Source organism: Protopterus annectens, chromosome 1.part2 (genome assembly GCF_019279795.1).
Source record: "Protopterus annectens isolate FY-2018-M chromosome 1.part2, PAN1.0, whole genome shotgun sequence".
Taxonomy (NCBI): domain Eukaryota; kingdom Metazoa; phylum Chordata; order Ceratodontiformes; family Protopteridae; genus Protopterus; species Protopterus annectens.
In genome coordinates, this window is record NC_056727.1 from 955016367 (window position 1) to 955043494 (window position 27128).

Below are 27128 nucleotides of genomic sequence, written 5' to 3' on the forward strand. Positions count from 1 at the left end.
TTACAAATACATGTGTTTTATATTATTTTTGTGGGAGGGAGAAGTGCCATTTGTTATATCAGAGTGAAGAGATAAACACAGTTTGCTTGTAGCCACTTCTTAGGTATGAAATTCAGAATGCACAATAATTATAGGATACTAAACTACATCATATACATTCTGAACTCTGACAGAGGGTAAATGCAACAAATTCTGAATGTTTATCCACTTACGCAATATCCCCTCTTTCAAGAGTTAAATATTCTTACTTTACTTTGATTACAGCAATATTTTATTTTGTTTTATTTATATTTATTAATCAGGTAGAGCAATTTCAGTCTCTGCCCATTAAATTACAAAGACATGAAGAACAAACTTAAAAAGTGAACAGACAAAATTGTAGAGAGGTATACAACTAAAAATGTAACAAATATATAAAAATTAAATAACATATGTACAGATGTTTATACAGGTCTGGATTTGTGCAAGAGTTCAATTTGCAAATATTTTTGTCTATATATGGAAAGACTTATGCTGGCCTGTTGTATTTCAGGTCATAACATCTTTAGAGAACTCATTACTTGTATACAATTTTTCACAATGATGGGCATTTCAGAATTTTAATGTTTTTCACTTTGTTTTATGCGCAGAGCTGAAGCACTTCTGAGTCCACCGACAGCACATTTATCAAACTGTAGTTCACGTCTAACTTTTTCAGTCCTTTTTAACATTCTTCCATACTCAGGAATATAGGGAGAGTCTGAGGTTGCAACTTCTGGTCCTCGTGTATGATACCCAAGTGCCACAGTAAAGATCTCATCAGAAGGTATCTTGGGGTTTTATGAACTCTCATTGGCATTTCTGCTACTTCTTAGTGGGTCAACTTTCTTCGCTGTTTCTCTGGACATTTCTTACTACCTCTTGGCTAGAGTCATCTCAAACAGGATTTCCATAGTTGATACAGTCTTTGTGGTAAGTACTCATTAGTGCTTCAGCTCTACGCATAAAACAAAGTGAAAAACATTAAAATTCTGAAATGCCCATCATTGTGAAAAATTGTACATAAGTAATGAGTCCATGGGAACAGATGGCATCCCAGGCTGCGTCCTACATGAACTCCAAGAAGAACTAATCCCTCAAGTAAAACTGCTGTACAATCTCAGCCTCACTACAGGATATGTGCCCAAAGAATGGCGTACAGCAACAGTGGTCCCACTCCACAAAGTTGGCGCCTCTGCGGACCCTGGAAACTATCGCCCCATAAGCCTGGCTACCCTAGTCTGCAAGGCTATGGAGAGGATCATCATGGAACTCATAAACAAAGACATTGGGGACCTACAGACACTAGATCCTACCCAATTTGGCTTCGTCAAGGGCAGATCCTGCCTTTTGAACCTGGTTGACTTCTTCGAAACAGTCACCAAGGCCATAGATGAGGGGAAGATAGTCCACACAGCCTATCTGGACCTCGCAAAGGCATTTGACACAATATCCCACTCGGGCATCATAGATAAACTATCCAGCCTAAATATAAACCCTATGTCACAAGATGGGTCACAAATTGGCTCAAAGACAGAACCCACAGAGTCAGAGTTGCTGGGGCCATGTCAGACTCGAAACCGGTCACAAGTGGCGTCCTGCAAGGTACTATCCTGGGACCTCTCTTGTTCGGTATTTACTTTTCTGAGGTACAGGCCAACGTGGAAGGAATATGGCTCACCAAGTTCGCAGATGACTGCAAACTGGGCGCCATAATCGACTCCTCCAGCTGACATGAACATCCTTCAAAAAGGTCTCGCAGAGACGGATAACTGGTGCCAGAGCCATGGTCTAAAGCTAAATGCCAAAAAGTGTATAGTCATACCCTTTGGCAAAAACAATGTGCCCACAAATTACCACATAGGTGGTAACCCATTAAGTACAGAGAAAGTAATTAGGGATCTGGGGACCCAAGTTGATAGCAATATCTCCTTTGACAACCACATTGCCAAAGTGGTTAGAAAGACCTTCTACACAGCCCACCTCATCATGAAAGGATTCTCATCTAGATCAAGAGAGGTAATTGTGCCCCTTTATTCATCCCTCATCAGGCCCATCATAGAATACAATGCCCCCTTTGGGATGTACCTTACCCGACACCTGCAGCAATTAGAAAGACCCCAAAAGTACCTCACCAGGAGGATCAAGGGACTCAAACAGATGCCATATGCTGCTCGGTTAAAAAAACTCCAGCTCTACTCAGTTGCATACCGCCTACTTCGAGGCGATCTATGCCTGACATATAAAGCTATGTCCAACCCAGAATTAATGGACATGCTCCACCTCAGTAAATCTAAATCCCTTAGAGCCACGCGCTTGAGGGACTTGAACCTCAGCACAGAAATAAATAGAACATGCTGGAGGGACAGATTCATAACCCAGAGGCTCCCTTCGCTCTGGAATAGAATTCCAATTCATGTTAGGCAGAGCACCTCACTGACTCTCTTCAAGAAGAATCTTGATGAGTGGATGGGGGATCGTAGGTTTGTCCCGGGGATTACTTCCGTGTCACTATTAGACAGAGTCACAGTAAACTAAACTTTAAAAAGGGCACAGTATACTCAAATCAAGGGGTGACGTAAGCCAAACACAATTGAGCTAGGCTTATAAATGCCCCAGGGCAGATAGCCTAGTATGAACCTATGAAACCTATGAAATGTCTTCACTTTCTTTTCAGCAACTTTCTATCCTCAGTGCTAATGGTGAAATAATGTGGTTTGCTCACAATCTACTAGTACTAGTAGTCCCGGTAGTTTTTCTGAGGACCTTTGCTGATGTCTCCCCCCTCCCCCCTCCTTTGGTAGAAGATAAGCATTTGCTATCATTTTTGTCTGAACTGGTTTCTTAAAGCCTCTCTAAAACTGCAGTCAGTTTGTTAGACTGAATTAAGGAAACAGAGGCAGGTATTCTACTCTATAATCTATGTACTCGTCAGCATTTGGCAGTAAAGTATTTTTGTATTCTACCAAAGCTAGGTGTATAGGTGTGTCACTGCACTTTATAAGGCACTGAAATTTCTTCTTGAGTATTGTTTCAGACATTGGGTTATGGCTAGTTTGAAACTCCCATTGGTCTGATGATTTCTTGAATTCTGCTCGCCGAGTGGATTGTCGTCTGAAATAACCACATTAGGTATTCCGTGTCATGAAAAAGTAGTTGTTATTGTATTAATTATACCAGCCAGATGTACAGTAATGGAACTGAAACATGGCTTTTGAAGTTTCACTCCATGGTCCTCCCAGTATTATTTCCTTTTTTGACTTGTTATACACATTGCACATAGGGGTTAATTGTTGAATGTATTTTTCCATGTATTCGAGGTAGTAGGAATCTGAATAGTATTATTGTCTAAATACTGTTTCATTGGAAAAGGAGGTGCATAGACTGATACTAGCAAGGAGCCATACCAGTAAAAGCTTACCATATAAGCCACTGAAATTACCATATAATTCACTAGTGTTCACCACATTGTCTAGAAGGGATACAAGGGTAACCTAGGGAAGAATTTCTGACAGACCATTTTTATTGAGGTAACTGAAATTGACCAGAGTGCTACTTTGTTTGACATATAGGGGGACCTTGTTCCACAGGCATGGAATGTGTTGGATTAGGTGTCTTTCTCACCAACTAGTCTTTTTAACTTGAGTTGAGAACCTTGGTACAGGGGTTTGAAGTACTACCGGTTCTGTGGAGGTGCAGATGGTCAAGTAGGGCAGGATATTTCACAGCTTAATAAACAAGATAAAAGTCACTGCAAAGAAGATAATAGGAAAATGAGTACTACGAGATGGTTGACAGAAATGCTTGGTAATAAAAGGATGAGAAGGTGATATTTTAGTTAAGAATCTGAGACAGTATCCTTAAAATCACCACTTCCATAGGCCCTATGTAGAACAGTACTTGCTGAAAATAACAATCTGATATTGTTAATCCTCGTTCACTCCTTACATTTGGGTATCGGTTCCGAGCTCGGAACCCAGCCGGACATTTTCCAAGCTCGCATCAGCTTCAAACTCTCGAGCTAAACTCTTACCCACAATCCCCCTCTCCCTGTTACCTCAGATTTCGTTTGCCGCATTGCCATCCGGTCGTGTCAAGCTACTTCTCTTGAGCTAAGTACAGTCAATTGTTGTTTAATTGCTTTACAAATTACTTTTCTGTCAGAAAAGTTGATATTTTATTGTCTCTTACACTATCGCATCTAGGGTTCATAATTTCCTCAGATGTTCATCGTGTTACACTGCTGCAGTCATCACAGTTGGGTCATCTGCCATCAGGCGGTCCCGCAGCCGGCCTGAGTTCCAAAGTCTTGGTCCGGCGTCGGTTGCGGTCGCTTCTTCCCTGACATCAGTGCGACTGGGTATAAAAGAGGCAGCCGACGCCATTTACTTCAGCCTTTCTTGCCGCGCGGTACCCGAAGCAGAAGCAGTTCGCAAGTGCCTGTCGGCCGACTCCTGAGATTTTCAAATTAAATTCAAAGTACCCCGTTGGGGAATCTTTTCTTGCCTCAGACCGATGTCAGAAAAAGTTAATAATTGCATTTTTTGTGGGAAGCAAATACCTCATAAGGATTTTCATTCTTATTGTATTCCTTGCCTAGGCCCAGACCATGACTTCACAGGTTGTCGGTTTTGTGCTAGGTTTAACAAACTAACTATTAAATGTCGGTTTGTTTTCGCCCGACATTATTTTGGCAGAAAATTTAATTACACCATGCCATCGGAGCAACCGACGACCGGAATGCATAAAAAGCGCAACGATAAGGACAGGCAGCCGAGACCCAAACCAGACACCGAGGCCTCTGCTAGGCCAGTCGCTGGTTCTCCGGTTTTCAGTGAGGCACCTATGCTGCCCCTGACGACCGCTGACTTAGAACCCCAGGCTGCATCCGACTCCCAAGCGGAGATTGCTGGGCCTCCAGAGCCTTTATCTTTAGGCCCTTCCAACTCCATGGCTGAAGGGGATTCCGGTGTAGTTGAAAGGTCTTCAGTTGCTGAAGGTGTCTTCAGACCCGACTTCACTTACTATAAAATCCTATGCAAAGCTGAAAACTCCTTTAAAAGCAAGGAAGCCTGTACAGCAGTCTCCAGTACAAGGCCCCATGCCTAAGAAACAGATGCTTAAGATGGCTGAAGACTTAATTACCCTAATGGGGGGTTCCCATCCCCCTCCTGACAAAAGGCCTAGACAGGAGGAGGACTACGCTTCGTCTGACCAGGTTTCCATTTCCTCAGATTCTTCTGAGAAATGGGAATACTCTTTTCCCCCTTATGAAGACTCTGATGCTGAAGAGTCTATTCCTTCAGGATCTCCCCCAGAAGACTACTCTTTTGGGGAAACTTTACATACCATGAGGGAACATTTCCACTGGGAAGGCCAAGATTACTCTGATTCTAAGAAATGGCTCCGAGAGTTCCTTTTACTACCCCAGCACAGATCCCTTGCTATTCCACCTGTGTTAGACATTGTGGATGATGATTATTCAGAATCTAGCCTTAACCCAGATTCATTACCTTCTGCACCAGCCAAACCAGACAGATACTACAGAGTCCCTGACTCACACAAATTCCTATATAAAAGCCCTGTTGCTGACCCAGAAACCATTTCCCAGGGTCCCAAAGGTGTTAATGCCTCTATTGCTAAAAATCCTGTACTCTCTAAAAGAGATTCTAGAGCACTAGACAGATGGGGAAAGAAAGTATATACTTCAGCTACTCTAGCTATGAGGGCCTAAAATTGCCAGTTTCACATGCTGAAATATCAACAATATTTGATGTCTCAATTAAAACAAAAAATGATCACACATACAGAGCAGCCTGATTACAAGGCAATGCAAGATTTGTTGCATGCAGCAGAACAAGTGGGAAACCATACTTTTCAGTATGGATTTGATTCATTGGAAGCTTCTTGTAGAGCAGCAGTAACAGGGTCTGTCATTCGTAGGCATGCTTGGTTAAAAGAACAAATTTTACCTGATCATGTTAAAGCAAAGTTATTGGATGCACCTTTACAGCAGGATGTTTTATTTGGTGTGAAAGCAGAAGAGGTTTTAAAGAAAATGGAGGATAAGGCAAAATCTATGCAGACGGTCAAGGATTTTTTACAGGTTCAACCCCCTCGTTTCAGCAGAAATTGGCCAACCAAAAACTGGTCCTTTCCAACTTCTGACAGACCACAGAGGGGCAAATACAGACGCCCAAGGGGCAGAGGTCAGCCACAAGGCTCTCACAAGCCCTGACAATGGGGTGCCACAACCCAGAAAGAGGTCTCAAACTTTCAGAAAACAATCACAATGACTTACCCCTCAGACTGCGAAACAAATCCCTCTTGGCAGCTCCCTTGGGAGGAAAACTGGCACTTTTTGCAGGCAATTAGCACATCATCACAAAAGACAAATGGATCCTAAATACTGTATCTCAAGGATACAGGTTCCACTTTCACACTTTACCAAGGATAAAAGGAATGCCAAACCTGCCACCAAATCAATGGGCAGAGGCTCAAAGACAAATTACAGCACTCATGGACATGAGAGCCATTCAACAGGTTCCTACACAGGAGCAAGGACAAGGATTTTACTCAAGACTCTTTCTGGTTCCCCGAAAGGACAAAGCCTGGAGACCCATTCTGGACCTTTCAATTCTAAACACATACCTGGAAGTACCCAAATTCAAGATGCTTACACTACAGCAACTTCTTCCCATGCTGGGCAAGAAGGCTTGGCTAGTAACGTTGGACCGCAAGGAGGCATACCTGCATGTCCCTATCAGACAAAATTGCAGAAGATACCTCCGATTTATAGCAGGTTCAACTCATTACCAATTCTCTGCACTGCCCTTTGGTTATCTACTGCGCCCAGGGTTTTCACAAAATGCCTGGCACCAGTAATTGCATACTGCAGACAAAGAGGAATTCAAATATATCCATACCTGGACGACTGCCTTATTCAAGCAGAAAGCAAGGGCATTCTTTTAAAACATCTGGCGTTTGTAAAAAACCTACTAAGTTGCCTAGGGTACACAGTAAACGAAAAGAAGTCAAACCTAGTGCCGTCACAAGACATAATATTCCTGGGTGCCAGCTTAAATACAATGGCCCAGATGGCTTATCTCACGCCAGACAAGGAAGGACAACTGACTCTATACTTCAAAATGATGGCAACAAAGACCAAACTCCCTGCAAGAAAAATTCTGCAGGCCTTGGGATTCATGGCATCTTGCATACTACTTATCCCATATGCCAAACTGCATATGAGGAAATTATAATGGTACCTGAAAAGCGTATGGACTCAACACAGCCACAGCTTGGAAACAATAATACCACTCATTCCCTGCCTTCAACAGGAGTTTCTATGGTGGGCTCAGGCATGTCACCTCATCAAGCCTTTCACCTTACCCACAGCCAGGCAAACAATAACAACAGATGCATCGGATTACGCCTGGGGAGCACACATGGCAGGACAGTGTATTCAGGGCAAATGGTCTGCAGATCAAATGCATCTCCACATCAATCAAAAAGAGATGCTAGCTGTACAAAATGCACTAACAGCTTTCAAGGACCTCCTACATCCAGGACAACTTCTAATAAAGACGGACAACACCACAGTGATGTGGTACATAAACAAACAAGGGAGCACACATTCCTACCCCTTATGCAGGCAAGCAATGACCTTGTGGAACACAGCACTGACCTACCAAGTTCAACTACAAGCACAATGTTAAGTTGTCAATCTCGCCTTCATTCTTGCTGGATGGGTTCGGAGCCGATCCTCGGCTCCGACTTGGAACTTGCTAAGCTTGAGAACTCCTTTTACCAGCTCGAGGCAACCCTATATCCCATGATGCAAGGCGAGACTACCTCAGATCTCGTTTGCCGTTTCGCGAAGAGGTCTCTTTTTTGCCAGCTCAGGTGAGTTTTCTAATTCAACAGATTATTCAAGGGTATTCCCTCCTTTTTCTTATTTTTGGTTAGTATTTATTATAGTGTGTATAGCTATACTATAGTACCCACCCTATATTCCTCTTTTTGGGTAAAAGTTTAAATTTCTTTTTGGTTAGGCCTAAGCCTCCCAGTTCATTAATCCCTGTCAGTTTGTGTGTGTTTTGGGGTTAATTGTGTGACTCTTGTTGAGTGTGTGTTTTGTTTTTTTCTTAGACTATGTCTAGAGAAGGAAAGGTCTCAGGCTTCAAGAAGTGTGACTCGTGCTGTCAGAAGATGTCTCTGACAGACGGTCACACTTCTTGTGTTTACTGCCTGGGGCCTTTACACCTGCAGGACTCCTGTGCTATATGCCACTCTTTTAGCCAGAGAGTCCTGCAGGAGAGGAGGAACACGTTGATCCTCCGTGGCTTATTAAAGCCAGAAGGTTCACCGACAAAGACAGGGTCTGGTAAACCTTCCAAGCCACCTAAGGTTCAAGCTATGGTTGTTAAGCCTTCCCCGGTGGCTCCGACTCCTTCGGAGTCTAGATCGGCTCCGGCTGGAGCCGATCTTTCTACCACTGAGATGGTAGTGTCGGTTCCTTCCGGCTCCGACACACAGTCTCCAGTTGCCTTGTCTGCACCGGCTGGTGCCGAGGTGTTATCCAGTATCGGAGCCGAAAAGTCTTCGGCTCCATCTGGAACCGAGAGGACGTCGGCTCCGATGGCTTCGTCCAAGAAGAGATCTCGGTCCCCTTCTCTGGAGTCTATTCGCTCGGCTCCGAGGTCTCCTCTTTTATCGGAACGGAGTCATCGGAGCCGATCTTCGAGATCTTCCAGGCTGTCAGACCACAATTTAGAGAGGGTGCTAAGCAGGCTGTTGAAGTCACAGGCACTAGCCCAAATGCTCCATAGCCCGTCTCAACAGACTTCGGCTATTGCTCTTCCCCTTGAACTTCCTCCTCCGACTCTTCTCCAGAGTTCGGAGCCGGAGCTTTTCGGGACAGTGACCGTGTCGGCGCCGGGGCCGATACATCCCCTTTCGGCTCCGTCGTCTTCGGCTCCGATCTCCTCCATGAGACCTTCCTTGGAGGGATCCGGTCGTCGAGTTTCCCTTGTCGGCTCCGAGGGGGCTTGTCCGACCCCGCTCTCCCTCTCGGGGCTTCGGCTTTGGTGAGCTCGGCACCGACATCGGCCTTGGAGCCTTCTGTCTCAGTGGAGCCGGGAATTCCTGTCTCTTCGGAACAGGAGTATTCTGGTCTCCCTGGGAGAGGAGCCTTTGAGGTGATGAGGAGTGTCCTGGCACCTGAGCCAGGTCAACGGTCCATTCCTTTAGCTCCTCCCTCTTCGGTGCCTGCTGATGTCTCTTGCCAGCCTCTTGCTCCCAGGCCCAGGGATCCATCGCCCCAGGTTTCCCCATTGGGAATAACTTCCTCTTCCGAGGTTTCTCCTGATCCCGCAGGAGAACCCCCGCGCAAGAGGACGTGTAAGAGGAAACACACAGACTCCCCTGAGTCTACAACATCAGATACCGACTTAGATGAGTCGGAGGGTTCCCCCCGGTCGCCCTCTGAGGATGTCTCCTTTTCAGACATCCTGGAACTCCTCAAACAGAGGGGGAACTGGCCTTCCATTGACCCCTCCGAGGATGAGTCGGTATACCTGGAGGCGCTTGGATCCCGACCCTCCACCTGCTGGGTGTCTCCGCCTTTCGACCCACTCATGCAGGTAGTGGCTCGGAAGGCGTGGGCAGCCCTGGATTCTGTGGAACCTGTCCCCAGGAGGCCATCCAAATTTATTACGGCCCCTTCAGACAAGCAGTTTCTTTCTAAGGGCGTCTCTGTGGATGCTATGGTGGTGGCGGCCACCAAGAAGGAACTTGCGGATCCTTCCGTGCCTGTCCATCCTCCTAACAAAGACTCTAGGACCATGGATAGGTATGGCAAGCGGATGTTTTCTTCAGCGACCTTTGCTATGCGTTCGCTGAACTACCTTTGTCATTTCACCAGACTTCAGAGAGACATTCTCAAGGAACTAGGTGAAGTGGTTCAGGATCCTTCAGCTGCTGGGGCTCAAGACAAGATTGCCTCACAGCTAGCAATCCTAAATTCTTTAACCAACTCCTCCATGCGGCTCATATCCTATGCGGCCGATGGAGCGAGTAGAGCCGCAGGCACAGGAGTGGCACTTAGGCGTCAGGCCTGGATGCGGCTTTGTAATTTCGCGGACCCCTTTAAGGCGTCCTTCACCAATACCCCCTTTGACGGTTCGGCTTTGTTCGGACCGCAGGTGAAGGAAACCTTGACCAGGTGTGAACAAGATGGCAAAACCCTTTCTGCCGTAGGAGTCCATTTTTCCACTCCTTCAAGACCCTATCCCAAAGGTCAGAAAGGAGGAAAAATGTGGTTCCGGAAAGCCCAAGGAGTTACGCCGGACACACGTGGTCAGTTTACCCCCAGAGGCAGAGGGGGTAACAGTAACAGACACCGCCCCAGAGGCAGGGGGGTCCCCAGAATCAGGGTAGCAGGGAGCTTCTTCCTGACAAACCCTTTCAGCATCCCTGAGGTGTTGCCCGACTGTCCACCCTTGGAGGCAGTCGGGGGAAGGATATCGCTGTACCCATTAGCCTGGCGTTCCCTCTCACAAGACATGTGGGTACAGTCGATCATATCCGAGGGTTACAAAATCCCTTTCGAAAGGTATCCCGTACCTCACCAATCCCTTCCAGACATCTCACCCGGTCAAAGGGATTTGGCAAAACAGGAGGTCTCAAAGCTCCTAGAAAAAAGAGCCGTCCAAATTGTTCCAGCAGACCAAGTAGGATCCGGCATCTACTCAAGATTCTTTTTGGTCCCCAAAAGGACGGGAGATTGGAGACCAATTTTAGACCTGAGCAATCTAAACAGATTTGTCAGAAAGGCAAGATTTCGGATGGTCACGCTTCAGTCCATTCTGCCCTTTTTGTGCAAGGACAACTGGATGTGCTCAATAGACCTTCAGGATGCGTACTATCACATAAAGATACACAGACACTCCAGGAGGTTTCTCCGCTTTCGGCTGGGGACCAGTCATTATCAATTCAGAGCCCTGCCCTTTGGCCTCACTTCAGCCCCCAGAGTGTTTACCAAATGCATGGCAGTGGTTACGGCTCATCTGAGACGTCAAGGATTCCAGGTGTTTCCTTATTTGGACGACTGGCTCCTCTCCGCCACCACCAAGCATCAGCTTCTTCAAAGCAGAGACTACACTCTGCAGATTTGCAAAAAGTTGGGAATCTCAGTGAATTTCGAAAAATCTTCTCTGCTGCCTTGCCAATCTATCACCTTTATAGGCGCCGAACTAAACACCATCAGTATGTTAGCCAGACTAACAAATCAGAGAATTCTGGACATCCAAAAATACGTTCGGATCATATTACTGAGCAACAAAGTCAGAGCCAGATTGGTTCTGAAGGTTCTAGGTCTTATGGCTGCGTACTTCTACCATTAGCTCGCTTCCACATGCGTCTTCTGCAGTGGATGTTATTCACTCAGTGGCACGAAATTTTGGTTACACAATCGTGCAGGACTCATCTAACCTGGTGGATATCTTCTCCTCTGCTCCATCAGGGCCGACCATTTGTTCCCCCAACTCCGGTTGCCACAGTCACTTCGGATGCCTCTCTGATCGGGTGGGGGGGGCATTATCAGGGCAGGATGGTCCATGGGACTTGGCAACCCACAGAATACCATCTGTACATAAATGTCCTGGAGATGAGAGCGGTGCTTTTAACGTTGCAAGCCCTCAACGACTTTCTTCCCTCGGGGACTATTGCAGTTCAAACGGACAACATGTCTGTAGTCTGGTACATCAACAAACAGGGCAGGACCAGGTCCTATCCTTTATGTCGAGAAGCTCTCCGACTTTGGCAATGGGCAATCTCCTCTCATCGGTTTCTGATAGCAGCGCACACCCCCGGCAGGTCCAACCTCTTAGTGGACAGACTGAGCAGAGCTATTCTCATGCCTCACGAGTGGTCTCTCAAACAATCGGTAGTGGACGAGATTTTTCAGAAGTGGAGCACCCCTTGTTGCGACCTTTTTGCTACACCCCAAAACAGCAAATGCCCGGACTTCTTCACCCTCTTTCCCCTACCAGGCCATCCCCTGAGAGACTCTCTAATCCAGGATTGGCCCCGGGGACTTCTGTACGCTTTTCCCCCCATTCCCCTTAATTCCACAGGTCATTCAGAAAGCTACCATTTTGAGAGCCAAGTTGATTCTCATTGCCCCTTACTGGCCTCGACAAATTTGGTTTCCGTCCCTACATCGTCATCTCCTGGTGCAGCCTTGGCATCTGGACCCAGTTCCGGATCTTCTGATCCACCAAACGGGTCAACAGCACCGGGCCATTCGTTCTCTCAACCTCACTGCCTGGTTGCTCCACTTCCTTCCCTAGCCAGGCTTCCTATGATCTCTGATCCTGTCAGAGATATCTTAATAGCTTCCTTAAAGTCGTCCACCAGAACGGTTTATGCTAGCAAGTGGCGACGTTTTTCCCTATGGGCAAACTCCAGCATTGATCCTTTTACTGCGCCGGTGCATTCAATTTTAGATTTTCTGGCTGAAGTTTTTCAGTCAGGATCTTCTTCATCGACAGTTAAAGTTCAACTGGCAGCAATTTCTAAATATCATGTTGGCTTGCAAGATCATAACATAATGTCGCATAGACTATGCAAAGCTTTTCTGAGAAGTGTTTTTCTCCTAAAGCCTCCAGTAAAACATCCTCCTCCACAATGGGATCTGAATTTGATGTTAGCATCCTTGATTTTACCCCCCTTCGAACCGTCTGCTTCATGCTCTTTAAAGTTGCTGACCTGGAAAACAATATTCTTAGTGGCTGTCATTTCAGCAAGGAGGGTATCTGAACTTCAAGCCCTCTGTATCCGTTCCCCATACTTAGTTTTTCACAAGGACAGGGTATCCTTGAGAACTAATCCAATTTTTCTGCCCAAAGTTGTTTCTCAGACTAATATTAATCAATCCATCGATCTACCAGTTTTTTTCCCTAATTATTCCGACAGAGCTGAACAAAAACTTCATTTTTTGGATGTCCATCGTCAACTCAGATATTATTTGCATAGAACTAAACAATTCAGGAAATCTGATCAATTATTTGTTTCCTATGCAGAAAACAGGAAAGGTCTCCCAGTGTCGAAAGTGACCTTATCCAGATGGTTGTCTTCTACCATTTCTTATGTGTATTCGCTCAGAGGCAAGCAACTACCCTCAAAACCGAAAGCGCATTCAACCAGGAGCCTGTCCACATCTACAGCTTTTCAGGATAGGCTACCCATTGATACCATTTGTGCAGCAGCTACTTGGGCCACTCCTCATACCTTTGTCTCTCATTATAAATTAGATTTGGCCTCCAGGGACAGAGCCAGTTTTGGTTCCACAGTACTCAAGAGTCTGTTCCATTGAGCCACCCGGGATACAGGTGCTAGGGACATGGTCCCATCCAGCAAGAATGAAGGCGAGATTGACAACTTAACATTTAGAAGTTATGTACCTACCATAACGTTCCATGTTAGTTGTCTTCTCTTGCCTTCTTTCTTGCGTCCCTCCCTCCTTCCCCCTGGCCTGGACAGATCTTGAAGGGCTTCTCTTTCTTAGTTTTTACTCTCCTGAGTCTTCAGTAGAAAGAGTCTATCTTAAGAACTTTTTGCCTAGTTCTTCTAGGCTAGTCTTTGCTCTTCCTTTGGGAATAGTTTTATTTAGCAGGGTGTTTTAGCTACCAAACGAGATCTGAGGTAGTCTCACCTTGCATCATGGGATATAGGGTTGCCTCGAGCTGGTAAAAGGAGTTCTCAAGCTTAGCAAGTGCCGAGTCGGAGCCGAGGATCGGTTCCGAACCCATCCAGCAAGAAAGAAGGTGAGAGAAGACAACTAACATGGAACGTTATGGTAGGTACATAACTTCTAAATTCCTGCCAGGAAAGAAAAATACATTGGCAGACGAAATAAGCAGAAATATCATGGATCCTCATGAGTGGAAACTAGATCCACAAGTATTCACAATGATAACTCAAAAATGGGGGAGCCTAGACATAGATCTGTTTGCCTTCTCCCAAAACTACCAACTATGGAAATTTTGCACAAGGACATACCGCACACTAGCTTGGAAAGTGGACGCCTTCTCATTCAGTTGGAAAACAGTGACAGTGTATGCCTTTCCTCCACTACCTCTTCTGGCAAAGGTGCTCCTGAAAGCCAGATTAGCGAGGCCACAAATGATACTCATTGCTCCAGACTGGCCACGCCAACACTGGTATCCAGTATTAAGGAACATGGCTCAAGGCCCACCATGGATTTTACCTCAAATTCCTCACCTGCTGACTCAGCAAAACAGTCAGATTCTACACAGCCAGCTCAAGACTTTATATCTGGCTGCATGGCAGATTACCTAAACAACCAGTCAACACTTCTCTCTAAAGCTGTTATGGATGTCATTCTGGAGGCCAGGAGACCCAGCACCAGGAAAACCTACTCAGACAAATGGAAAAGATTCTGCGCCTGGAACCAGGCTAAAGGCCAAAATCCTCTAGTCCCAAATATTCCTCAGATTCTGCAATATTTAACTGAGATGTTGCACAAAGGCCTTTCCTTTTCATCTATTAAGATCCACGCTTCAGCTGTTTCAGCTCATTACAACATGGATCCTCCTATATTTTCACATCCATTTCTAAGACAGTACCTCAGAGGGGCTAAGAACATAAGACCGCCCTGGAGAGCACCAACACCAACTTGGGACCTCAATTCTGTTTTGGAAAAATGTACACTACCGCCCTTCGAACCAGCTTTTTCAGCTGATTTACAATTTTTATCATGGAAAACTGCTCTGCTGCTAGCAATAACTTCAACACGAAGAGTCACAGAGCTACAGGCCCTAATGGCAGTGGATCCTTTCATCATTTATCATCAAGACAGAGTCTCTTTACGAACTAACCCTTCCTTTATGTCAAAGGTGGTATCCAGTGTGGCTCTAAACCAAACCATTCATTTACCCACCTTTTATCCAAACCCCCAGAATAAAGGGGAAATGCTCCTACACTCTTTGGACATTCGCAGGCAACTACGTTTCTACTTGGATAAAACTAAGGCTTTCAGAAAATCTGACCAACTCTTTGTATCCCATGCTGCAGGATCACAAGGAAAGGCTGTCTCAAAACAGACCATTTCAAAATGGATAGGTCATTGTATCCATTTCTGCTACACACACCACGAGAAACCTGTACCTGATAACATTAGGCCCCATTCCACCAGGGCTACAGCAAAATCAACAGCCTTCCTCAGAGGGGTACCAACCAAGGATATTTTGGAGGCTGCAACTTGGAGTTCAGTGCACACCTTCACCAAGAAATACCACTTACCTCTATACTAAAAAACCAGAGCTGGCTTTGCCACTGCCGTTCTGCAGGGCCTACTAGCTTCTCCAAACCCTGTTTAATACCAATTGCCCAGCCTTAGCTTTGGGATTCAACCCAAGTGTGATGACTGCAGCAGTGTAACACGATGAACATAGTACAGTTTTGTACCTACCATAAATGTAGATGTTCGAATGTTCACACTGCTGCAGTCCAGGTTACCCTTCCACCATCCCCTCTTCTTACCTGGGTTTTATGTATACCTCCCTTTTTATACAATCTATATGATGCATTTCTATATGGTGTATTTGCTTACAGCTGTAGCTATTGTTTTCTACTTATGTATTTTACTTAGGATTATGTATTGCCTTCCTATTTGGGGGCACCTGACATCTGGGGCAAGAAAAACTGAAGAAAATGGCGTTGGCTGCCTCTTTTATACCCCTGTCGCACTGACATCAGGGAAGACGCGACCGCAACCGACTCTGGACCAAGACTTTGGAACTCAGGCCGGCTGCGATCATATGGTCTCGGCCATATGAAAGTCGAACTTTTGAAAGTTGGGTCATCTGAAGTAGACCCGTTTGGGGACAACAGCAAACCTCCAAAAATTTTTAAAAGTGTTTTATTCAGTGTCAGTGAGTGTACTAAAACATTAATGCACTTTTGAGTATCACTAGTTTTCTGTTGCCTTGATATCTGAAATTTTTTCTTTTGTGATGTAGATTTATTGTATGAATTGATTATTTTCTTTCTTTCATTAAATATTTAATTGTAAGGGTTTGTTATTTCCCTCTATAATGTTTGAGGGGATATGAATGGATGTCTTTGTACAGCTATTTAGGTGCAAGTAGAACCTGAAAGTGTAGGCATCAGCTTTGGTAATGGTGTCAATATGTGAAGGGTTACTTTGGAATTTATTTAGGTCATCTGAGAATTGTAACAATTTTACTTTTGGTATTTTCGGTGAGGGATCTACTAGTTTTAAAAGAGAACCTAATCAATTTGCTGTCCAATTTAACAATAGAGGTGAGACAGGGTGGGGTGAAAGAAGGAGCCATACTTGTTAGGACAATATTGAGGGTATTAGGCCTTGAATGGAAAGACTTGACAGTTTGTTCAAGAGAGTTGGTATTAAAGTCTGGGAACTACTGAAATTATTTATTGGTGGCACAAGTTTGTCACTTGATGATTGGTTAGTCAATCAGGAGAATAAAGGTGAGATGGATAGGAGAATAAAATTGGAATGGATAGCAGTTTTATCTGAAGTATTTAGGTAATTATTGTCAACTTGAGACATGGAAGGCGGTCTGTAGGTAACAGTGATATAATGGATTTATTCAGTGAGACTTGGACCTCGAAGTTCTTTGTAGGGATCCTGAGGGGTTTGCCATGAAATAATATGCACTTCATGCATATAGATACTTTCCTTTGGTTACTATTGAGCCTGAACTCATGATAGGCACTGAAGCCAGGTGTGGTGTGAGACGGTGCTGTGCTGCACTGAAACCAAATTTTCATAATTACAGAGATGTGGATTTACTTGACTGTTATGACGGTTATTTTTTTAGGGTGCCATCTTCATGTAATCCAAATTAGAATTTATTGTATTGGCCGGCTTTGTTAGCATAGAGAAAGATAGCTCTACCTGTAGCCTTGTCAACCTGAATTTGATTAGTGCCTCAAGTGCCTTTTGGAGCAGGTAGAGGTGGAAGTAGAATGTTGAGGCATTACCTGTTCACCTCATCCAGGATGGAGGAAGATGAGGGGTATGGCTGCTTTATGAGCCCCGATGGTGATAATGGGGCCATGCTAGTAAAGCTTTTGCTTTGATGTGGAGTGGGCAAAGAAGGGTGTGTTTACCTGTAGGTTGGGGCATTTCCATCATGTTTGCATTGCATGGATAGAAAACAGTTTATGCCAGTATATCTTTTCAGAGATACCCAGGAGCAGGTGTGCTGAATATGAAAAAAGTAAGATGCCTGTCGTTAAAATGCTGAAAACAGAAATATTTCTGTCATAGAGCCTTTGACTGAATGCAGTGGATGAAGAGTTGTCGGGACACAGACTGGGGTTTTGGTATAAAGGAACTGCGGTGAAAAAATGCTGTTACTGTAACCTGTTAACATTAATTTGTGCTGACTCTGCTTCTTACAGGCAGAAGAGTTCCGCACAGCAGTGCAGATCTTATTGGAATGGCTGTCAGAAGCTGAGCAGACACTTCGTTTTCGTGGAGCCTTACCCGATGACCCTGAAGCCCTGCAGTCACTTATAGATGTACACAAGGTAAGTTCATTTACAAAAAAGAAGGTAAACTGATGCCCCATTAATCTGTACCATTCATTTCCTTGGGTATCCAAGGTAAATAAATTACATCTTGCATGTTACATTTATTGCTACTCTGCTTACCTCTTTGCTACCTGAAGCCCTACAGTCACTTATAGATGTACACAAGGTAAGTTCATTTACCAAAAAGAAGGTAAACTGATGCCCCATTAATCTGTACCATTCATTTCCTTGGGTATCCAAGGTAAATAAATTACATCTTGCATGTTACATTTATTGCTACTCTGCTTACCTCTTTAATTTAATTCACCTTTAATCTGGAGTGTTGCGTGGGTGCCAGGCAGTCATGAAGGACATTTTTTATCCGCTTTCTAAAGTGCAGTCACAAATGTGCAGTTAACGCGATGTGTATAAAATGATCAGGATATCAAGACCCAGTCCTTCAGAATATTTTTCTGATTACGAAGTACAATGACCTTAGTGTTAGTACATAAACGTAGCAGGTTTTTGGGGACGTAGGAAGCATCGAACCTCCAAAAGTGCTTTAAAAGTGTTTTATTGAGTGTCGATGATGAGTGTACTAAAACATTATTGCACTTTTGAATATCACCAGTTATTTGTTGCCTTGATATCTGAAAATTAGTTTTTTCTTGGAAAAATATTTACTTCAAAGATTATTGAACATCAGTAAATAGTTAAATAATGGTCTACTTTAAAGTGCTCATACAGTAAGTAGGGTGGGGGCATATTAAATTTAATATTGATATGAACAGTTTGTCAGGCTTCTTTAGCCTGTTCAGTCAGTTTCCTATTAAATTTCAAGGAAACTGACAGTGACAGGCTCTGGCAGAAGCTTCTTGAAGGCTAAATCAAAAACAAAGTGTCACTCCATCTTACTATTACTTTTTGTTCAGTTTTTTTTTTTTTTTTCCTTTTTCAAGTGTAACCAGTCAGTGTTGTCACCTGTCATTTGTCGGTATTGGTAGCACCAGATCCTAGCATTCCAAGCTTTGATGTAAATTTCAACAACAGTGCATCAGCATTTGCGGTTTGCTGTTCACCAGTGAAGGTAGTCCATATGTTGACTGCTATGGCCAGTGGTGGCTCTTTTGGATTTGACAGCATTAAACATCAAACTGCTAACAGTGGTCCACTTTACCTCATATAGACACCCTAAGGTTTGACCAGGCTTAGACCTTTTCTGATGTAACAAGCCCAAGAAGTACTGAAAAAAAGTACCTCTTGCAATCTACAACTCAGACTTTAAAATCTCAATACTTTATTAAAAATAAGAAACCACAGAATTGAGTGCTTTCGCCCTGTTGATATTAGGACTTCATTGGAATGCATAATTTCTAACAACTTATACCCTTTTTATATAATACAAACCAAGGTTTAAGTAGTACAATTAATGACATCATTAAAAACTCTTACTATATGGAGAGTACTGATCTAGGCTTTGCATCTTTAAGTGGCAACTGAGGCTACAAGCATCTCACACCCCAGGTATAAATGAGAATATTTCAGTACAGCCATTGTTCATAGGTTCATAGGTGTGTACTAGGCCAACGGCCCTGGAGCTTTTACAAGCCTGGCCCATAGAAGTGCCCTGGCATCATGCCGCCATTAGTTCCGTACCTCTATCAAGTAGTGCCAGTGGAGTGATCCCCGGGGTGAACTTTCGATTTCCCATCCACTCATCAAGATTTCTCTTGAAAAGGGCCAGTGAGATGCTCTGCTTGACATGTATGGGAAGTCTTTTCCAGAGCATGGGCATTCTCTGGGTTATGAACCTGCCCCTCCAGCATGTTCTGTTGATTGTGGTAATGAGGTTGAGGTCCCTGGAGTGTGTGGTGCGGAGGGACTGGGATTTCTTTAGGTGTAACATTTCTAACAGAGCTGGGTCAGACATGGCTTTGTAAGTCAAGCAGAGATCACCTCTTAGACAATATGAGACAGAGAAAAGCTGGAGTTTTTTTGAGTCTGTCCATGTAGAGTATCTGTTTAAGGCCTAGGATCCTCTTTGTGAGGTACTTTGGTGGCCTTTCCAGCATTTGCAGGTGCTTAGTGAGGTACATGCCAAATGGACCATTATACTCAATGATTGGTCTAATGAGGGAAGAGTAGAGAGAGATGATGACCTCTTTCTTCCTGTATGCAAAACCCTTGGTAATGAGATGTGCCACACAGAAGGACTTTCTGACCACAGTGGTAATGTGGTGGTCAAAGGAGAGGTTGCTGTCAACCTGTGTCCCCCAGACCTCTTATAATGCCTTCAGTGGGCTGCCATCAGTGTGGTAATTAGTGGGAACTGAGTTTTTCCCAAAGGGAATGACATCGCATTTTTTGGCATTAAGCTTAAGGCCATGGTTTTGACATAATTCGTTGGTCTCAGTGAGGCCTTTCTGTAAGATGTCTACATCACTTGGGGAGTTAATAATGCTTCCAGCTTGCAATCGTCGGTGAACTTGGTCAGCCAGATTCCCTCCTTGTTGTACTGGAAGTCTGAGAAGTAGATGCCAAACAGGAGAGGACCCAGGACCGATCCCTGTGGGACTCCACTTATGACTGGTCAGCAGTCTGACACGGAGTCTGCTACTTTCACACTGTGGGTTCTATCTGTGAGCCAGTTTGCAACCCACCTAATGATATAGGGGATGATGCCTAGTTTGGTGAGTCTATCAACAATTCCCGAGGGGGGAATGGTATCAAAGGCCTTGGCCAGATCGAGGGAGACTGTATGAACTGCCTTGCCCTCATCCACAGCTCTGGTGACTGACTCAAAGAAGTCAACCCAGTTGAGCAGGCATGATCTTCTCTTCACAAAACCAAATTGCGTGGGATCCAGAGTTTGGAGATTCTCTATATCCTTGTTAATTAGGTCCATGATGACACGCTCCATAGCCTTATATATCAGACTCGTCAGGCTAATGGGGCTATAATTCCCAGGGTTTGTAGTCGCTCCCCCTTTATGGAGAGTGATGACTGTAGCAGTGCACTGTTCTGTAGGGACAAAGCCTGAGGTGAGGCTGTGATTGAACAGGGCATACAATGGTTGTAGTTCACTTTGTAATTTATGTAGAACACAGCCAGGGATATTGTCGGGTACCATGGAAGCTGCATTCTTGGCCTTGGACAATGCAGCTTTAACCTGTGCTGCAGTAATGCTGGGTGCCTGGCATTCTTCTGGCATTGTGATTGGTCCTTTAGGGGGGAGAGGGGGGTAAAGTTGGCACTGAATCTGTCAGCCAGTATGTTGGCAATATCTGTTGGCTTCAGTATAGGAGGTATCATTGTGGAGTAACTCAGAGCAAATCTGAGTATTGCCATGGAGATTCTTGATGCAACTGTAGAAGGCTTTGTGGTTGTTTTTAGTGTCTGACGCAGTTCTGCCTTCATAGCCAGCTTTAGAGGTTTTGATGAGGATCTTAACTTTTTGTTGAGGCTAATAAGAGAGTTTTTCCAGTTTTGGATCTTAACCTTTTTCTGCAGCAGTTTCTTCCTGCTGTTGTAGAGTTTGTTAATGGCAGGGGACCACCAGGTTGGCTTCCTTTTTTTGGAGGAGAGTGTCTTGGTTCTGTTGGATATGCCTAGGTCCATGCATTTATCTACATGTTCATACAGTACATCGGTGTATGATTCTGTGGTCATGCACCTATTTTTCATTTGCATGGGTGCCGTGAAGTTAGCCACCTCTGTTTTTAGGAGCCCAAAGTCAGCTTTGGAGAAGTTTTGCATGGTGGTTAGTTTTGCTGGTGGTGTGGGTGAGATATGGATTTCCATGGTAATTAGTTTGTGGTCAGATCTAACCAGGGAGGACTTGACTATTGGTGTTGAGCAACGGCTGCCCATGTTAGTAATAACCAGGTCAAGGATGTTGTTTCCTCTAGTGGGAGTAAGAATGAGCTGGTCCAGCGCATTGGAATTAATGAATTCCAGGAAGCATTGGGCAAGTGTATTGGTGCATAAGTAGTTTTCCCAGTTGATGGAGAGGTAATTAAAATCACCCAGTATGAGAGTGTTGGGTTGGAGCCTAATAGTTTCCAGGGTGCTTAGGAACGTGGAATGAGAGTCCTGGGACATGGTTGGGGACCTATAGCAGGCTACAACCTGAATTGCCATCTTACCCACTGTTAGTTGTACCTGAAGTATCTCTGATGTACTATGCGGAGCTACTAGTCTGGAGGTGTGCATATCCTTTGTGAATATGGCGACGCCACTGCCTTTGGAGCTTCGGTCCAAGTTCTGGGGCTGAAAGGTGTGGAATGAGTTATAGCCTAGTAGCGCAGTGGTGCTTTCTGCTGCTTTAAACCAGGTCTCTGTTACAGCACAAATGTCAATGTTCTCCAGTTTGAGGAGTGCTTCGAGCAAGTGCATCTTGATATTTAGACTTCTAGCATTGAGGAGCATGACCCTCAGATGGCATTTATTTATAGCTGTTACGGTGGTAATTTGGTGTTTGGAACACCGCTTAAAAAAGGCACTGTAAGGGTGGCAAGAGCCTTAGCCAGTATCCAGAAACCTAGGGGTGATAGATGCAGGCCATCTCTGGCAAAGCATCAAGGTCTGCAGTCATATCATGCCAAGCAGATAGATACTGGATGCCCTTAGAATGACACCAGAAACTTAGCCAATTGTTGAAGTCAATCATTTTGTAAATTGATAGGTCAAACTTGATATAAAATTGAGTGGGTTTTAAATAATTTTTTCACAATTCTTTTTATATTTATTATATTGAGAGTATTGATCGTGCTCCGTAAAATAAAGTCCCACAAAATTTTTAGACCAGTCTTGCAGATATTCCTGAGTTAGACCCCTGTATTATTTGTGTTGTCCATTGAAAAACTGCTAAACCATATTCTTGGGCTATCCCTCTCCTCAGTGGCCTAATACTTCCTTTACAAATGCACATCTTTATTCTTGAGGGTTTTGCATTTCTGAACTCATAGCCTGCCACCAAAGGTCCATTAACTGCACTGCTGTGGTAGAAATGTAGTGCTTACAAGACTCTAAGAAAACTCTTGAATGGAGGAACAGGTAAATAAGGCAGATAGGGTGGGATCCTATATTAACTGCTGATGTGACAGTTGCACCTTATGGGAGTTGGCCTATAAATAAAGTCAGATATATATGCTCTATTTATACTTGTCATCCAGGAGACTATCAACTTCCAGAGGGATAGTGGTCAGAATCTTAGTGCTGTGTTGAAACTGTTACATTGCAGAAAAAGACAAGCCCTAGCAAGTATGTCAGGTGCAACAGCCCAAAAAGATACATTCCATATACAAAACAATAGGCCAGCACAAAGTGGTGTACAATATACTATTTATGGTATATAGGCAAAAAGAGTTTAAAAAAAAACAGAGCCAGACCGGTTTCGGCTACATAAAGCCTTCCTCAGTGAAAGGCATACAACTCACTAATACCATTCACCATTAAATATATGCAGTTGCCAACATGAGCCTTTCTCATTGGATAAGTAAAGCTGTTCATTTAGTCCAGGCAGAAACAAACCACCCAATTTAATTATCCACTTTTTGTCTTTATTATTTAGAATGGAGTGCCATCCACTTTTATTACATCTGTCTCCTGTGATCCCATCAGTAATGTTAAATTTAAAATTTACAGTAGTGTGTGTAAGGGAATGCTTGTATAGGGCACTGAATTGTCTCATTTCTAATATCACTAAAGTGTTCAGTCATACGTAGTGTTAATGGTCGAGATGTCTGTCTACTGTAAAATGCTGAACAAAGAACGTGGCAAAATAAATGACCCAGTCTGTATTACAGTTGGCTAAAAATTTTATGTCAAATTCTGTAGCTGTGTTTTTGCTGGAAAAGTGTCTACATTTGTTTACTCTAGAACATTGTGCACAGTGTCCACAGGGATCACAGCCATATAGAGGTACACCCATGGTTGTTTGTTGTTTGTCTATCAAAAACCTGACACCATTTGTAGTGGCTAAAATATGAGCCCAATGTCATGCCTGTACGAAAGGAAAATGAACATTTGTGATTAAGAATGTTAGATAATTTATGATCAGCTAGCAGTATATTCCAATGTCGGTTGATAATATCCATCAGTATGTTTGCATTATGTCCATATGTGGTCATGTAGACGAATATCAGAAGCCCCCAATTGTTTTTCTTTATAGGTCAATAATTCATTCCTATCCTGAGCAGATGCCCAATTGCTTGCGGTCAAGATAATGCCAGATTTGTAGCCCCTGGTTTTGAACCTGCAAATCAGGTCTTGTCTGTAATATGCATAATTATCTGGATTGGAACAGATGCGTGTCATACGAAGAAACTGTGATTTTGGAATATTCTTTATGATATGAGGAGGATGGAAACTGGTCCCATACAATAGTAAATTATATTGTGGATATTTTCGATATACTTGACTATCCAAAGTGTTGTCAGTGTTTCTGGTAACAAAAACATCCGGAAACATAATTTGTTGTACATGATAGTTCACCGTAAATTGTATACCCCACTTTAGATATTCGACAAATTCTGTTAAGTCATCACTATCCGCCCTCCAGACCATCCAACAATCATCTAGATACTGTCTCCATATATCTATTTCCCCCAGATATATATTATGAGTGAAGTCATAAATCAATTGTTCTTCAACAAAGGCCATAAACAAATCATCATAAATTGGGCCAGAAGAAGCCCCCCCATGGCAGTGCCTTGCAACTGCCAAAAACATCTATCATGATAGTAAAAAATATTTTTAGTAAGCATATGCTCTGCTAGACAAACTAGGAAGGTATTGAACCCCGGTGGATATAATTCAGATCTATCTAACAAATATTGTAAAGTCTGTAATCCCGCCCAATGGGGAATGTTGGTATATAGTGCTGCCATGTCAAGAGTGCATAATAGCCACCCCGGTTCTAACTGCTTATCAAAAATGATGTGCAGAAACTTTGTAGTATCTTGTGTCCATGATCCGACACATTTTAACAAAGGCTTTAGGTATTTGACCAATTTCTCCTTGATGCTAAAGAAGAAGGGATCATTTCTGGCTCAGTTTTACATAATTTTACTGCATATGATCCTTGTAACCAATATTTATACCCATTGCCAAAAATTCATAAGAACTTAGTAAATCCACCTGGTAGGCCAATTGTTTCTGGCAAAGCTTCACTCACTGAACCACTCTCCCATTTTCTGACCAATTTGTCTGAACCTATAACATTGGTCCAGGAGCATATGCATGTAATGTAATGACCATCATTAAGTTGTCTTTCAGCTTCCCCATGATATTTAGCCCAATCCATGACTACCACAGCTCCACCTTTGTCTGCTGGTAGAATAACCACATTTTTGTTATTTTGAAGATTCAATACCACCTGTTGTTCGATCTTTGAAAGATTGTGGGACAAAATCTCAGATTCTTTAAAGTGAAAATGTAAATCTTTGAGAACACATGGGGCGCATAAATGTAGATTTATGAAATTTAAATGAATTGTGATTGCAGCAGATGAAACAGTATTAAAATGCAATCTTAAATTCAATAAGCGACAAAAGGATGTTACATCTTGGGCAAAGGAATCCTCTGAAATGAAAATTTCATCTGCACCTCTATCTCAAGTTGAACTACAACTGTTAAAGGCCTTAATTTTGTACCTGTTTTTTTTAACACATTTTCAGTAACATTTATTTCTGTACCATGATTTTGAGTAATGTCTCTACATCGTGTACCTGACCTGTGTTTTCTACCTCCCCTGCCTGGTTTACCCCTAAAGGGTTATCCAGATGACTACGTTTTGGAATCGGGGACTCCAGAGTATGGTGCATATCCAAATCTGTGGCAGAGGATGAGTCCTCCCTTGATGTTCCACTCTGAGGGGTTCTTGATTTCTTGAGGATAGACTTGGGTCTCTAAGGGTTTTCTATCCAAATTATCAAATTTTACATTCTTAGTTACCCCAAAGGGTTTACCTCTTTGATAATCCCCCATATCTGTATTTGAGGGGGAGGGGTAAACCACGCAAGGCAAGTCCCCAAACAAAGTCCTGATTGCAGTCCACCACCGTATGCCATCACAAAGGGAGGTTTTCTGTATTCCATATTCCAACTTACAAATTTACAGGAGTGTTGGGTTGGAGAGTTGGTAAGGTTGTCGAATGTATTGAAATATATTCAGGACACTGGAGTTCTGTTACCTCCACCAGATTCCCTTATGCCATCCTGAACTCAGAGCAGTTTATTTGGCTCCTAGAAATAACCTGGATCCTTTTTTTCCCCTCCATAGTTGATACTAGTTCTTAGAAAGATCTCACCACAGAGGATTAAGGTAATGAGATGCAAGTGAGCTGCTTCCTATAGTCCAGGGTTTATTCTCTCAGCCTGCATTTGCCTGCTGTGTGACTATAAGCAAATCACTAACCAGACACACTGTGTGGCAATGTAGAAAATTTGGCTTGGCATCTTAGTGGTCTTCTGGACCACATGCCAGGTAACTACCTGATTGATTGTATGTGGGGTAATTATCTACTCGTAATAAGAATTTGTGTATCACACACAATTTTTCTATTCTTTTCCCTCCCTTTTCATGTGTCCTCTGCTGAGAGTCTTGATAAGAAACATGATGGTAATAGCCATGTGCTTCAGCAGCTAAGGCATACAAGTGTTCCAACATCTGTATAACTAGTTATTGGAAGCAGACTTCTCAGCTCAACTGACTGAGGAATCTACAGTCACCATATCTAGGTATCACAGTCATGAGAAATCCAATCCAGTTCCTTCTTGGACACTAATCTTCACAGATGCTTTGCTTGGCAGATGTTCTTCATCTCACATTGCTGCAGTCCTTACTTATGGGTAGTCCGCGGTCCTCGGTCGGCCCGAATACCAAAGTATTAGGCTGACGTCGGTCATGGGCGCCTAGAACTGACATCAGAGCGTCAGGGTATAAAGGCGCATGACCGACGTCATTTCCTCAGTCTTTTTTGCCGCATGGTCCGATGCAGAAGCAGCGTTGCAAGTGCCGTTCAGCGTTCTGAAATTTTTCGGTTTCGGAGTTTCAGACCGATACCAAGTTGGGCTAAGTACCCCGTTGGGGAATATTTTTGTTTTTTCTTGCCTCAGTTACTTACCGGATGTCAGAAAAAGTGAATAATTGTATTTCTTGTGGGAAACAGATACCGCATAGGGATTACCACTCGCTTTGTATTCCTTGTTTGGGACGAGCACGACGTAGTCGGGTGTCAGTTTTGTGCTAGGTTTAATAAGCGCACTATAAAACGGAGGTTAGATTGCGCTAGGTTAGTCTTTGGCAAGAGGTGTAATTATAACATGCTGTCGGATGTTCCGGCCTTGCTTCTACTAAGAAGCGCAAAGACAAATCTTTAAAGCCTAGCCAGGATGATTCGTCTGTTACGGACGCCGGATCTTTAGAAGCTACAGCTGAACAGCTGGATCCGGCTGAAGTTTCTGTTGAGTCCCAGGGGGAAACTTTGATTTTACAAGATGTGGCCTCTCAGGAGGCAG

General features: G+C 43.7%; 1 protein-coding gene across 1 annotated transcript in view; it reads left to right on the plus strand.

The window, feature by feature from the left end:
- Positions 1-27128, plus strand: part of LOC122792184 (microtubule-actin cross-linking factor 1-like) — a gene marked incomplete in the record, with an annotated part of 3579694 nt that overhangs the window by 3242307 nt on the left and 310259 nt on the right. The window contains 1 exon segment of the mRNA XM_044059907.1: positions 17497-17625. Within this exon segment, the coding sequence (XP_043915842.1) occupies positions 17497-17625 (129 nt within the window).